At 37.4% G+C, this 15,590-nt stretch overlaps 1 protein-coding gene across 1 annotated transcript in view; it reads left to right on the forward strand.

The window, feature by feature from the left end:
- KNL1 (kinetochore scaffold 1) overlaps positions 1-7,369 on the forward strand; it is a gene marked incomplete at both ends in the record, with an annotated part of 56,405 nt that extends 49,036 nt beyond the window's left edge. The window contains 7 exons of the mRNA XM_082648294.1: positions 1,154-1,255; positions 1,709-1,809; positions 4,555-4,623; positions 5,293-5,402; positions 5,607-5,725; positions 6,431-6,553; positions 7,270-7,369. Of these exons, the coding sequence (XP_082504420.1) occupies positions 1,154-1,255; positions 1,709-1,809; positions 4,555-4,623; positions 5,293-5,402; positions 5,607-5,725; positions 6,431-6,553; positions 7,270-7,369 (724 nt within the window). The remainder of the gene's footprint in view (positions 1-1,153; positions 1,256-1,708; positions 1,810-4,554; positions 4,624-5,292; positions 5,403-5,606; positions 5,726-6,430; positions 6,554-7,269) is intronic.
- Between the last annotated feature and the right edge of the window lie 8,221 nt (positions 7,370-15,590).

Raw genomic sequence — 15,590 nt, forward strand, 5'->3', positions numbered from 1 at the left:
TTTATTGTTTACAGAGCATTAATCCAAGGCAGTAGTTCTCAAGCTTGTAAAATATCAGGATCCTGGGCTTCCCTGGTGGCGCAGTGGTTGAGAGTCCGCCTGCCGATGCAGGGGACACGGGTTTGTGACCCGGTCCGGGAGGATCCCACATGCTGCAGAGCGGCTGGGCCCATGAGCCATGGCCGCTGAGCCTGTGCGTCCGGAGCCTGTGCTCCGCAAGGGGAGAGGCCACAACAGTGAGAGGCCCGCGTACTGCAAAAAAACAAAACAAAACAAAACAAATATCAGGATCCTATTAAAGAAAATCTAGCATTAAACTGCTTTTATATGGCACTTAAGTATAAATAAATATAAAATGAGGTATGTGTTTCTTTTTTTTTTTTTTTTGCCGTACACAGGCCTCTCATTGTTGTGGCCTCTCCCATTGCGGAGCACAGGCTCTGGACGCGCAGGCTCAGCGGCCATGGCCCACGGGCCCAGCCGCTCCGTGGTATGTTGGATCCTCCCGGACCGGGGCACGAACCCGTGTCCCCTGCATCGGCAGGCGGACTCGCAACCACTGCGCCACCAGGGAAGCCCGTGTGTGTCTTATACTCTGGATCTTATTTAACTATAAGACTAAAAGAAATCAAATACAAATAATGGCAAAACCAAAAAAATTCCAATTGAAAATGTAAATTTGACAGGTGATAATATCAATATTTGGCTAAAAATAAATTGATGCTAGCAAAATGACTAACAAATTATAAGTTGTATTTAGCTCTAATAAACTAAACAAAACCAAATGCAGGCACTGAAATTATGTCATGTCTCAGTTTTATGTTGGGCATTCTTACGGTCTACATTATGCTTACATTTTTAACATCAAAATGAAAATGTAAATTTTAATAGTAATCCTAAAGAACATGTGAACCCCTAAGAATATCTTCATGGATCCCAATTTGAGCGCCATTGATTTAGGCCTTTCCTAATTAGACCCAAACTTCTAGTTTAATGCTTATTAAAAAAAAAAAAAACTAAGAATGCAAAATGGATGTCATACACCTCACTGGGGAGCCATTTAGCACATGACTTTTTGTCATAAACTTTTAATGAAGTCTGAATTCTCTAACAGTGGCCTTATCTTTCTCTAAATACCTGGTTTGATTTGCAGAAATCTCTTAGAGCTGGAGGTACAGAAAAAGCAGACCCTTGCTCAAATAGACTTTGTGCAAAAACAAACAAATAGAACTGAAGAGCTACTGGATCATTTGAGGTAAGGAAAAGTAGGTGACATTAACTTGTGTTTTATCCTGTACCTTCACGGTTGTCTAAATCCACTAGTGCAGTTGACATATGTTTGTAATGTGTATCACTGTTTTTAACCTATAATACAATGCATTCTCAAAAAAAAGTTAATATACTCAACACTAAGCTGAAAGTATACAAGGTGGGAGAGCTATGGAATTATAATTTTTAAATATTTAATATTTTATATTGCCTAGACTTGGTTTTTCTCTGATATACAACTCAAGATTGAGTCCATTCTTATTTCTTTCAAAAGCATAAGTTTGTATATTCACAATATTGGAATTAAAATAATGATTGTCTCCCAAGACAGTAGAAAACTCCAGCAGCTGCTGATGGTACTATTCAGGTGGTATAAGAAGTTAACTCTCTTCTTTTATCTCAAAAAGTGTTTTTTTTGTCTTGTTTATTCTCTCTTCAGCTTGTCTGAATGGGATGTCATTGAGTGGAGTGATGATCAAGCTATATTCACCTTTCTTTATGACACAGTAGAACTCACCATCACCTTTGGAGAGCCAGTAGGTGAGTAGCAAGAATAAGATAATTCCCCTGCACATAAATGTACGGCTAAACTTACTAAAGATTCATATCTCTATTTTAATACAATAATAACTATTGACATAATAAAAGCACTGCTGAAAATCTTAATTAAAAGAGGCGATCACTTTAATTAGTGATAATAGAATTTTATTTTATTAAATAAAAAATAAAATAAAAATTCAGCTAGTGAAAGTTACCCTTTGTCGAATTACATTAGATAGAAATTTTGCCTATCCAAAATAACGGATCAACATGCTATTCATATCTGTTTACTCTGAGTTCCTTTTTTCCATCTGTCTTTTGTGATAGAGAATTTACTCTAATGGCTGATGATTCTTGACTGGTTGTTTTTTTGTATATAAGTTAACCTAAAAAGCTAATTGGAAATTCTGTGTGTATTGGTAGGTTTATCAAAGTAGGTAGACATCACTATATGGTAACTTGACAGAGTCCTAGCTATTTTGTTAAAATCTCCTGTCAGTATCTTTAGGTCTTTTCTCTTGAAACAGATAGCTTCAGCATGGCCAACCCTGGGTGATCATGGCCAAATTGAAACTTAGGATCTTTATAATCTCCCAGCCTCCAAGCCCAATTCTCCTTAAAAGTTCCTGGGAATTCCCTGGCAGTCCAGTGGTTAGGACTTGGAGCTTTCACTACTATGGCCCTGGGTTTAATCCCAGGTTGAGGAACTAAGATCCCGCAAGCCGCATGGTGCGGCACCCCCCAAAAAAGTTCTTTTTCTGATGAATACCATCAACTTCTGTTCAGGTTCAAAATTAAAACTTAGGAATCACTCTATACCTCTTTCTTTATTTTTATTTATTTATTTTTGGCTGCGTTGGGTCTTCGTTGCTGCACGCAGGCTCTCTCCAGTTGCGGCGAGTGGGGGCTGCTCTTCATTGTGGTGCACGGGCTTCTTATTGCATGCGGTGGCTTCTCTTGTTGCAGAGCATGGGCTCTAGGCACGTGGGCTTCAGTAGTTGTGGCACACAGGCTCAGTAGCTGTGGCTTGCGGGCTCTAGAGTGCAGGCTCAGTAGTTGTGGCGCATGGGCTTAGTTGCTCTGCGGCGTGTGGGATCTTCCCGGACCAGGGCTCGAACCCTTGTCCCCTGCATTGGCAGGAGGATTCTTAACCACTGCACCACCAGGGAAGTCCCTATACCTCTTTCTTCCTCACCAGGCATATCTAAATCATGAATAAGACTTATTGATTTTAATTTAATATTCATCTACTTTTTTGTGTCTCCCTATCAATAGTCATCTCTAATCTAAATGATTACAATAACACTATAGCTGGTCTTTCTGGATCTTTTCCTTTTCCTCTCCAATTCTTTCTCCTTCCTGTAGCAATAGTGATTGTTTAAAAGTTTATCATGCACCCCCTATTCTTAGACTAATGATCAAAATACTAATATAGCCTGTAAGGCCCTGCATGAATTGAATTTTTCCTCCTTTTCCTGCCTCATTTTACACTGTTCTCTGCACATCGGCCACAATGGATTTCTTTCATTTCCTTAAAAGGTCATGGTCTTTCATGCTCAGTCATATTTCATCCTACCTCAGGACATTCATACTGATGTTTCTTATGCCTAGAAGCTCTTTCCCCTGTCTTAGTCCTTCTGGGCTGCCATTTTAAAAATACCATAAACTGAGTAGCTTATAAACAACTACTGGAGGCTGGAAGTTCAGTTCTGGAGGCTGGAAGTCCAAGATAAGGATGCCAGCAGAGTCAGGCAAGGGCCCTTTTCCGGGTTGCAGACTTTTCATTGTATCCTCACATGACTGAAGGCCTAGTTAGCTCTCCAGGGTCTCTGTCGTGAGAGCACTAATCCCATTCCTGAGGGCTCCACCCTCGTGATATAAGCAACTCCCAAAGGTCCCATCTCCTAATACTATCACACTGGGTATTAGGATTTCAGCCTATGAATTTCAGACCATAGCACCTCCTCTTCACTAAATAAATGTCTACTAATAGTCTTTAAGAGCTCAGCTAAATTATCACTTTCTCAGGAAAGTTTTCCCTGACTCTCCTTTACTCATTCCCTCCACTACTTGCCCTCCTGGTATGTGTTCTCATTGCTTCCTGCAGTTTTCTTAATTGAGCTTATTATAGTTTGTAGTTCTTGGTATGTTTATTAGTACAATTATCTGTGTGTCCCCCTGAGTTGTAAGCTTCTTTAGAGCATAGATTGATCATGTCTGTTTGTCTCACTGTCATATCCACGGTGCCTAATACATAGAAAATAATCAACAAAGTGAAAAGAATCAGAATTTGAGATACAGGAGATAACTGGTGTCTGGAAGAGCAATCAGCTCTCCTGGCTACCTAAAATTCATTACTATAATGCTGAAAGCATACATGATTTTCACTGTATTAGTACAAAGATAGTAGGTCTGGGGAGGTCATAGTCATTTTCTTTATATGGTTCCTGAAAATAATATTATCTTCACACAGAAGTTAGGGATCAAAGGAGGAGGCCCTGATAAATTACAAAAATGTTCCACACCTTAAATGTCATTTAAAGGCCTGCCCAGTTAATATAGTTCAGCATTCTCAGGGGAAACTTTGCATACACAGAGAATAATATGATTCAAGGATAAACCTTCAGCTGCCTATGAAAAAAAACCTTGCTACCCAGAAAGAGGAGGATTCTAAAGTACTGAGTTATATGTGGCTTTGAATCAGATAATAAAAAGAAATACTATCCTTCTGTTGGTTTTTCCTAGTTGGTCTCCGTTTCCTGGACAAGGCTTGTAGGAAGATTGTTGACCTGAATTTTCAATCTCTGTTAGATGGTAAGTTCAAAACATTTAAACCAACAAGACTTTGTTGGAAATTTACAAGTGTATATTGCTCCTTGAGAACTCTTTTACATACTAAATTAAATATAAACAACAACAATAATAAAATTTGTTCTTAGAAATGTGTATTAGACCTAAAACTGCTTGGGTATTGTTCCAAATATTGGGTGGGTTTTAAAAGAAATTTTTTTAAAAAGTTATTACTAGATCTTGAACAATGGTTAATAATAGCTATTTCCATAATTTACAAATTACCATTGTGAGTACTTACTCTGTATCAGGCATGTGTACTACTTACATCAACACTACTCCCCATTTTACAGTTAGGGAACTATAGCTCAAAAGAAGTAAGTATTGTGTTTAGGATCACTCAGCTAGTAAGGAAAGCCAGAATTTAAACTCAGGGTTATGTTACATTTAAGCCTATACTTTTAACTAAGTTCTATTCTATATGTGATAAAGGCTTGAGTTTATATCAGAATGTCTTATGTTCACTATATATGTTGATTTATGTGTTTGAAAATAAAATGGATACGATACTTAGACACCTAGTAGTTTGAAGGTATTTTTAGTTAATATTTCTAGCTTGTATTTATATATATATATAAAATATATGAATAATAAGTAATACTCTGCTTTTGATTTTTTTTTCCCCTTCCTCAGAGGATAAAGCTCCTCCTTCCTCCCTTTTAGTTCATAACCTTATTTTCCAGTACATTGAGCAAAGGCAATCCTGGAAGAAGAAATGTACAACACAGCATCAGGTACCCAAGGTAAATTCCCATTGAAGTATTTAAAGGAAAATTATGTTAACTGTCCCAAACAGCAGAACTGAAATTTTATATATGTAATAGTGTATCCTGAAATGATAAATATATTAAATTGTTTAACTTTGGGGGGTTCTTTATAAAAGAGCCACTAAACACTGAAATGTTTTCATACTCTCATTTTTTTTTTTTTTTTCCTATTTTTCCCAGATGCTTCAAGAAATCTCACTGGTAGTGAGCCATTGCAAACTTCTTGGAGAGGAGATTGAGTTTTTAAAGCGATGGGGACCAAATTATAACCTAATGAACATAGCTGTGAATAATACTGAGTAAGTGTGTTAGTTCCCTAGGGCTGCCATAACAAAGTACTACAAACTGGGTGGCTTAAACAACAGAAATTTATTGTCTCACAGCTCTGGAGGCTGAAAGTCTAAGATTGAGGTGTCAGCAGGGTCAGTTCCTTCTGATGGCTGTGAAAGAGAATCTTTTCCATGCCTCCCTCCTGACTTCTGGTGATTTGCTGGCAGTCTTTTGGCATTCCTTAGTTGTAAATATATAATCCCAATAGCTCCTTTCATTTTCACATGACATTCTTCCTGTGTGCATGTCTGTGTCCAAATGTTCCCTCTTGATTAGGACACCAGTCATTTTGGATTAGGGGCCCCCACCCTACTCCACGAGGACCTCATCTTAATTCATTAAATCTGCAATGACTCTGTTTACAAATTAGTTCATATTCTGATGTACTGGGGATTAGGGCTTCAACACATGAATTTTTAGGGGACACAGCTCAATCTATAACAGTAAGTAATTAGTTGAAAACTTATTAAGATAATTTATTTTATTGAGTTTCATGACTAATGAAAATACAACCATAATCATACCTTTTTGCAGTTGTTTTACTCTCTGTTTGTTTGATAAGGACAAGAAATGATGTATACCAAAGTTTCTCATGCCAGTATAAAAGCAAAATGTATTTGTGTTTCATTCTATTTTTGTTTTGTATTTTTAACTGAGGATCTTGTCTTTTACAGATTGAGGCTTTTATTCTGCAGCTCAGCAGCATTTGCAAAGTTTGAGATAACTTTGTCTCTCTCAGCCCATTACCCATCTGTCCCATTACCTTTCTCTATTCAAAATCACCTTGGAAACATTGGGTGAGTAAAAGGCCAGCAGGAAAGGGCCCCCAACTACTTTTTTACCTTTGTTATATCTTTTGAAAGATCTCTCAAAGTGATCAGAAAATGAATAGACCATAGTGAAAGCCAAATGTCACCTCTATCTGAGTTCATTTTGAAGAATTTGTTCTTTTAAAGTCAGTGACCTTCATTGCTATCTCCAGTGGATGCTGGAGACAGCTGGTCTATTTTTTTATACTTGCTCCACTTTTTGAACACCCCTACCTAAACAGGAATCAAGAAGGATAAAAATCCTGCATAAGCTTAGTCCAGATCATATTTGAACAACTTTTATGGTGCAGTCATAGTGCTTTTCTCAATTAGTCTGCGGAAACAGACCTAAAAATATTTCATTTCTACTGTATATTTTGTGACTTTTTGGACACAGTGCTGACAGATTGTAAAGTGACAGAGTTTAGAATATGCCCACCTCAAATCCATCAGCAAACACCAACAGATATTTATAGCTAGAGAAAGCAGCTAAGTCAAGATACCTCACAATTATATACAGAATTGGTTCTTAGGCCTTATTTTTGGAATCTCAGTTTAAACTGGACAATCTAGCTATTTCCAGAAATACCTATTTGTGCTTCCTAGCAGACTCAGAAACTGTACTCAAACTGTACTCTGATATGAATTGCACTGAAATTAAGACAAGTTTCCAGAAAAATTAAGTAACCTTTTGTTCTTTACAGCCAAGATAAAATCGCTGCCATTCTGTCTAAAGCACCACTGGAAGACAACTACCTAAAGAATGTAGTCAAGCAAATTTACCAAGATCTGCTTCAGGACTAACTGCCATTTCTACCAGTAGACCCATGGACTACAGTTGTAACAAATCAAGCACAGTACACTAAATAACAATATTATGTCAGAGTCTCCATTGCTGTTTAATCATCTTTAGGTCATAGAAGCCTAAAATTTCTTCTGATGATGTTACAGTTAATTTGTATGGTTTTTAAATTTCTACAGTCAGGAGTAATGAAAGGCCTCAAATAGCCTGCTGTCCACTTACTCACCTTTCTACCAAAGGTTTAAGTAGTGGAACACTTAGGGAAAATTTCTCCTAACTAAAGTTGTGCTCTCCGCTTCAGTACAAGCCCTAAGGAGTAACTTTTAAGTATAAGAAAAGATGTCACCACCGACAAAAACATTAGCCATTTTCCATATATAGGGCTGTGATTTTTAGTTGCTGGCTTCTGCCTACCAGGTACTTCTGGGGTAGTCATGTCTATCTACCAACCACTCATCCTCCTTTTGCTCCATTCCAGAGATGTTATTAAGAGAAAGCAATAGCACTCAGCTATTGGAATGGTTGCCATCTTTTCTCGAAGACCTTGCCTTCTTTTAAATAGTGTCTATTAGTATTTTCCTAATAAATATAATTTTGTAGGGAAAGTTAATTCCTCTTTGGTCCAATACATATATGTAAATATATTAATTTGTTCTTGTGTTTGTGAGGTAGTAAGGAGATGTATATAGAAATGCAGAAAGATGTATAGACACCCTTCTGCCTGGGCAGTTTCTGTCTTTCTGAAGGATGCTTTCCAGCAAGATTCTCAGTCTCCTTTTATTTAATAACCAGCTTCAAACAATATCACACCCAAAATACAGGTTTGTCAAGTTTTGGCAATAGTAATGAACTTAATATAAGTATTGGTTTCTGAAGCCATACGTTTCTCATACACAAAAATAAGCACGTCATTGATATTGAATGATCAGTATTATCTGTAAGATAGACAAATATGAAAAAACTTCACCCAATCTTTAGTCAAATCCTAATCATGATAATTTTTGTTTCTCTTATATTGAAGCCTAAACTAAAATATATTTGCATTTTTAAACTAGTTCGTCTTAATATTTTGCATTATACTTTAGGATGGGGTTTAAAGACCTATAGGTCCCACGGATGTTATCTGCCCTTTTGATTGGCTTTTACTTCGGAGCTACTTTGTCAAAAGAGCAACTGGTCTTTTAAGCTTCAAAAGTCAACATAAAACTCATTTGCCATAAAAATCAAGATGTAGATGTTCCCTATTTCTGTGAACTCCTTGAAAAACTTTTAAAGTCACCAATATGGTCTATTTCTCATGAAACTTAAATTAGTTTTCTTACTGGAGTTATTTCTTTTCTGTAAAGCTAAAAAATAGAAGTTTTGTTTTATGCATTTTGGTAACCTGGAATGACCAGTTCCCAGAATGATTTGGCTTGTAATGATGGTCTCTGCTTTCTTGGGCTTGGAGTACATAATTGTAATATTTACCTAGTTATTTGCTTTTGTATTTGTTCAAAGTATTGGTTATTTTTATAAAATTCTTTGGAAGTTTTTCCTCTACTGATTGGAAGCAGATTAGTTTTTGTGCTATTAAAATAAGCTTATTATATGAAATATTTTAAAAGCAGTGTCTCTTTATGAAGTTTTTTTTTTTTAACCATGTATCCAATACATCTTTGAAGATATGCCAAAGAAAGCTCCATTTAGGAACACCCACCTATTTGAAAACTCAGATAAGATTAAAGTATGTCAGGACCTTAATCAAAGAACCAGGTACAAACCATAGTTATCCTTATGCCTCTAAAGGACAGTAAAAGAAAGCTATTTTGAAGTTCCTTAGGAAACTATCACTTCTTATGAGTTAACGGAGTGGTTCTCAAAGTATAGTCCCTAGACCAGTAGCAGCAGCCTCACCCCAAAGCTGCTGAATTAGAAACTCTGAGGGAGGGGACCAGCAATCTGGGTTGTTGGGGTTTTTTTACTTTCTTTTTTTCAAAACAACTTTATTGAAATATAATTTACATATGATTCATCATTTTTTAAATTTTTTTTTTTTTTTGGCTACGTTGAGTCTTCGTTGCTGTGTGCGGGCTTTCTCTAGTGGCAGCGAGCAGGAGTTACTCTTCGTTGAACTGTGCAGGCTTCTCATTGCTGCGACTTCTCTTGTTGCGGAGCACAGGCTCTAGGCACGCCGGCTTCAGTAGTTGTGGCACGCAGGTTCTAGAGTGCAGGCTCAGTAGTTGTGGTGCACAGGCTTAGTTGCTCTACAACATGTGGGATCTTCCCAGACCAGGGCTCGAACCCATGTTCCCTGTATTGGCCGGCGGACTCTTAACCACTGCGCCACTGGTGAAGTCCCTGACTCATCATTTAAAGTGCCCAAATGAATGGTTTTTAGTATATTCACAGATACGTGCAACCATCACAATTTTAGAACATTTTCATCACCTCAAAAAAAACCCCCACTTTTCAACAAATGGTGCTGGGAAAATTGGATGTCTACATACAAAAGAATGAAGTTGGACTCTTACACCATATGCAAAAATTAACTCATAATGGATCAAAGATATAAATGTAAGAGCTAAAACTCTAAAACTTAGAAGAAAACGGGAAAAGCTTCAAAACATTGGATTCAGTAATGATTTCTTAGATAGGACACCAAAAGCACAGGCAACAAAAGTAAAAATAGTTAAATAGAACTATCAAAATTTAAAACTTGTGCATCAAGGGACATAATCAACAGAGTGGAAAGGTAATGTATAGAATGGGAGAAAATATTTGCAAATAATGTATCTGATAAGGGCTTAATATCCAGAATACTCAAAGAACTTCAATAACAAAAACAAAAAAACCCATATCACCCAATTTAAAAATAGGCAAAGGACTTAAATAGACATTTCTCCAAAGATGATACACAAATGGCCAACAAGCACATGAAAAGATGTGCATTATTTGTATTAGGGAAATGCAGATTGAAACCAAAATGAGATACCACTCACACCCACCACAATGATCAAAAAGAAGATGGGGACTTCCCTGGTGGTCCAGTGGTTAAGACTCAGTCCCCACTGCAAGGGGCACCGGTTCGATCCCTGGTCAGGGAACTAAGATCCCGCATGCCCACGCAGTGCGGCCCCCAAAAAAGAGGGAAAAAGACAAGATAACAGGTGTTGGCAAGGATGCAGAAAAATCGGAACCCTTGTGCACTGTTGAATTGATGGAAATAAAATGATGCAGCTGCTATGGAAAACAGCACAGTAGTTACTCAAAAATTAAAAGAATTAACCATGTGATGTAGCAATTCTACTGGGTATATACCCAAAAGATGTGAAAGCAGGAACTCTTAACATATTTGTACACTCACGTTCATAGCATATTCACTGATAGGCAATTTCAGTGTCTATCAGTTGATGAATGGATAAATAAAATGTTATATACATAAAATGGAATATTATTCAGCCTTAAGAAGGGGAAAAAAATTCTGACACATGCTACAACATATATGAATCTTGAGGATATTATGCAAAGTGAAATGAGCCAGTCACAAAAAGATAAATACTGCATGATTCCACTTACATGAGATGCTGAGTGTGGTCAAATTCATAGACACAAAGTGGAAGGGGGCGGGGAATGAGGAATTCTTGTTTAATATGTATTGAGTTTCACTTTTGTAGGATGAAAAAGAATTCTAGAGATTGCACAACAATGTGGATGTACTTAACACTACTGAAATGTACACTTAAAATTGGTTAAGATGTCAATTTTTGTGCCTTTTACCACAATTTTTTAAAAACATCCATAGGTGTTGCTATGGAAACAGACAGGACCTAGGAACCAGGCTTCTTGATTATTATATTCTGCCAGGAGTGTAACATGTTTTACCCAAGGGGGACAAAGACAACCGCATTCTTCTCTACGCATGCTAGAATTGTGATTACCAGCCGGAGAAGAAAAACGGGGCATCATCTACGTCAGCAAAATAACACAACTGACCCGGAACATCACTGACGTGTCCCAGGACCAGATGCTGCCTGGAACCGAGCACTACCGCTGCCAAAAGTGCGGCCACAAGGAGGCAGTGTTCTTCCAGTCACACAGAGCCAGGGCTGAGGACGCCATGAACCGGCACTACCTGTGCAGGGCCCCACACTTTGGCCACCACTGGAGTGAGTGAACCCCTTCAGCCCCACATGTATAAATGCTGGGTTCCTGCGTGCAAAACAAACAAAAAGCAAAACCTATAGCCTTTAGGTATTGCCCCCTATTTTCACATCACCCCAACCCACCTTACCCCTAAAGCAACTAGTAATCTACTTTTTTTTTTTTAAATAGCTCTTTATTGGAGTATAATTGCTTCACAATACTGTGTTAGTTTCTGTTGTACAACAAAGTGAATCAGCCATATGCATACACATGTCTTCATATCCCCTCCCTCTTAAGCCTCCCTTCCATCCCTATCCCACCCCTCTAGGTCATCGTAAAGCACCATATAATCTACTTTTTATTACTATGACTTTGCCTATTCTAGACCTTTCATATTAATGGAAGCATATAATATGTGATATTTTATGACTGGTTTCTTTAGCATAATGTTGGAAGTTTCAGTCAAGTTATGTATCAGCTTCATTCATTCCTTTTTATGACCAAATAATATTTCATTGCATGAATATACCACATCTTATTTATATGTATTAGGGTAATGGGATTTTAGAGATTACACAAGCAACAAATATATATATACAAATTAGACTTCATCAAAATAAAAAGGTTTTGTGCATTAAAGAATATCAAAGTGAAAAGACAATCTAAAGAATGAGAAAAGCTAATTATGAATCATATATCTGAGAAGGATCACGTATCCAGAATATGTAAAGAATTCTTACAACCTAACAATAAAATAGACAACTCTATTTTTTAAATGGACAAAGGACTTGAATAGACATTTCTCTAAAGATCTACAAATGGACAAAAAGTACATGAAAAAGATGCTTGACATCATTAGTCATTAGGGAAATGAAAATTCAAACCACATTGAGATACCACCTTAAACTTACTAGGATGGGTTATATAAGTTTTTAAAAATTGAAAATAAGTGTTGGATAGGATGTGGAGAATTTGGAACATTGTGATTGTTGTAAAATAATGCAGCCACTATGAATGAAAAATGATGCAGCCACTATGGAAAACAATTTATCAGTTTCTGAAAAGGTTAAACATAGAACTACCAAATGACTGAGCAATTCCAATCCTAGGTATATATCCGAAGGAACCGAAAGCAGGAACTCGGAAAGATATTTGTACATTAATGTTCATAGCAGCATAATTCACATTAGCCAAAAGGTGGAAACAATTCAAGTGTATATCGACAGATGAATGGGTAAACAAAATGTGGTATATACATACAATGGAATATTATTCAGCCATAAAAAGGAATAAAATTTTGATACAATAAGAATGGACCTTGAAAATACTATGCTTAGTGAAATAAGCTAGACACAAAAGGACAAATATTGTATGATTCCACTTATATGAGGTAAATACAGACCTTATTTAGTTCCACTAGTTTTTATATGCAACTCATTTGTGTGTGTGTGTGTGGTTTTATGCAATTTTATCCCATGTATATATAGATTTGTGTAACAACCACCACAATCAAGATACAGAACTGATTCATCACCACAGAGTTAGGACTCCCTTTTGCTTCCACTTTATAGTCACAGCCACACCTGCATCCTTATCCTCTGGCAACCACTAACCTGTTTTCCATCTCTATAATTTTATCAATTTTAGAATGTTATATAAATGAAATTATAAGGTATGTGACTTTTTTTTTTTTCGCGGTACGCGGGCTTCTCACTGTTGTGGCCTCTCCCGTTGCAGAGCACAGGCTCCGGATGCACAGGCTCAGCGGCCATGGCTCACGAGTCCAGCCGCTCTGCAGCATGTGGGATCTTCCCGGACCGGGGCACGAACCCGTGTCCCCTGCATCGGCAGGCGGACTCCCAACCACTGCGCCACCAGGGAAGCCCGGTATGTGACCTTTTGATACTGGCTTTTTTTCACTCAGCATAATGCCCTTGAGATCCACCCAAGTTGCCATGTGTATAAATAGTCTGTTCCTTGCTATTGTAGAGGGTTATTCCCACTGTAAGGATGTATCATAGTTTGTTTAATCATTCCCCCATTGAAAAATACTGGGCTGTTTCCAGTTTTTGGCTATACTAAATGAAGCTGCTATGAATATTCATGAACATATTTTGTATGATCATACATTTTTATTGCCTTGGGATAAATGCCCAAGAGCTTGCCGGGTCATAAGGCAAGTGTATATTTAGTTTTATAAGAAAGTATCATACTATTTTTCAGAGTGGGTACACCATTTTACATTCCCACCAACAGTGCATGAGAGATCCAGTTTCTCTATATCCTCATCAGCATTTAGTATTATTAGCACAATTTTTACATTCGCCATTCCAACAGAGGTATAATAATATGATTGTGGTTTAAATTTGCATTTCCCTAATGGCTAACATCTTTTTGTGTGTTTATTTGACATCTGTATGTCTTCTTGATGAAATGTCTGTTCATGTCTTCCGCCGTTTTCTGACAATCTAAACAAACTGTATTGTTTTGTTTTGTTTTTACTGCTGAGTTTTGAAAGTTCTTTATGTATTATAGATACAACTCCTTTGTCAGATATGTGGGTTGCAAATGTTTTTTTCCCAGTCTAGAGCTTGTCTTTTCATCCTCTTAACAGGGTCTTTTGCAGAACAAACTTAAAATTTTGGTGAAATCCAACTAACAATTTTTATTTTATGGATTGTGTTTTTGGTGGTATATCTAAGAACTCTTCACTTAGTCCTAGTTCCTGAAGATTTTCTCCTCCATGTACTTCTAAAAGTTTTATAGCTTTATGCTTTACATTTAAATCTTTTATCCATTTTGAATTAATTTTTGTAAAAGGTTTAGATTGAGGTTCATTTTTTTCCTATGCCCATAGAACTGCTTCAGCACATTTTTAAAAAGCCTATCTTTCAGGCTTCCCTGGTGGCGCAGTGGTTAACGGGATTAGCAACTAAGCCCGTGCACCACAACTACTGGGCCTGTGCTCTAGAGCCCGCGTGCCACAACTACTGAAGCCTGGGCACCCTAGAGCCCGTGCTCCGCAACAAGAGAAGCCACTGCAATGAGAAGCCCGTGCACCGCAACGAAAGTAGACCCCACTCGCCACAACTAGAGAAAGCCGCGCACTGCAGCAAAGAACCAAAGAAGCCAAAAATAAATTAATTAATTAAAAATTTTTTAAAAGCCTATCCTTCTATTGAATTACTTTTTTTTTTTTTTTTTTTTGCGGTACGCAGGCCTCTCACTGTTGTGGCCTCTCCCGTTGCGGAGCACAGGCTCCAGACGCGCAGGCTCAGCGGCCATGGCTTCACGGGCCCAGCCACTCCCCTGCATGTGGGATCTTCCCGGACCAGGGCACGAACCCGTGTCCCCTGCATCAGCAGGTGGACTCTCAACCACTGCACCACCAGGGAAGCCCTGAATTACTTTTTTCAATTAACTTTTTTGGTGTGCAGTAGTTTTTATTGTGGTAAAATACATAATATTGATCATTTTAACCATAAGCATACAATTCAGTGATAGACATTCTAGTTGTTTCTGATGCAAATGTTTCTCTAGGCCCTAGAGTGTAGGGCACATTCTAGAGAGAGAAGTTTCTAAGTCAAAAGATATATGAATCTTAAGCTTTACTAGATAAAGCTAAATTGTTTTCACAAGTATATCAGTCTTTCCCAAACCCAGTCGTGAAGATAGTCCTTTATTTTATCTTCTAAAACTTCATAATTTTTCTATTCACAGTCATATCTTTAATAAACCTGAAGCTGGTTTTACATATGATGTGAGGTAGTTTATTTGTTTTTTTTTTTCCATAAGTGCATACCCAATTGTCTGAGCATCATTTATTGAAAAGACCATTCTTTCCCTACTGAGAAATGACATGTGATACCTCTGTCATAAATGAAGAATCCATATAAATATGGGTTCTTTATTTTGTTCCACTGACCTATTTGTTTATAGCCAAGCCAATAAAACACTGTCTTAATTACTATAGCTTCAAGATAAGTTTTAATATCTGGAAAGGAAAGTCCTGTCATTTTATTTTTCTTCAGTATCACCTTGGCTAGTCTTAGCCTTTTGCATTTCCACATAAAATTTAGAATCAGATTGTAAAGATTC

The sequence above is a fragment of the Grampus griseus genome (genome assembly GCF_964374135.1).
Source record: "Grampus griseus genome assembly, chromosome: 2".
NCBI lineage: Eukaryota > Metazoa > Chordata > Mammalia > Artiodactyla > Delphinidae > Grampus > Grampus griseus.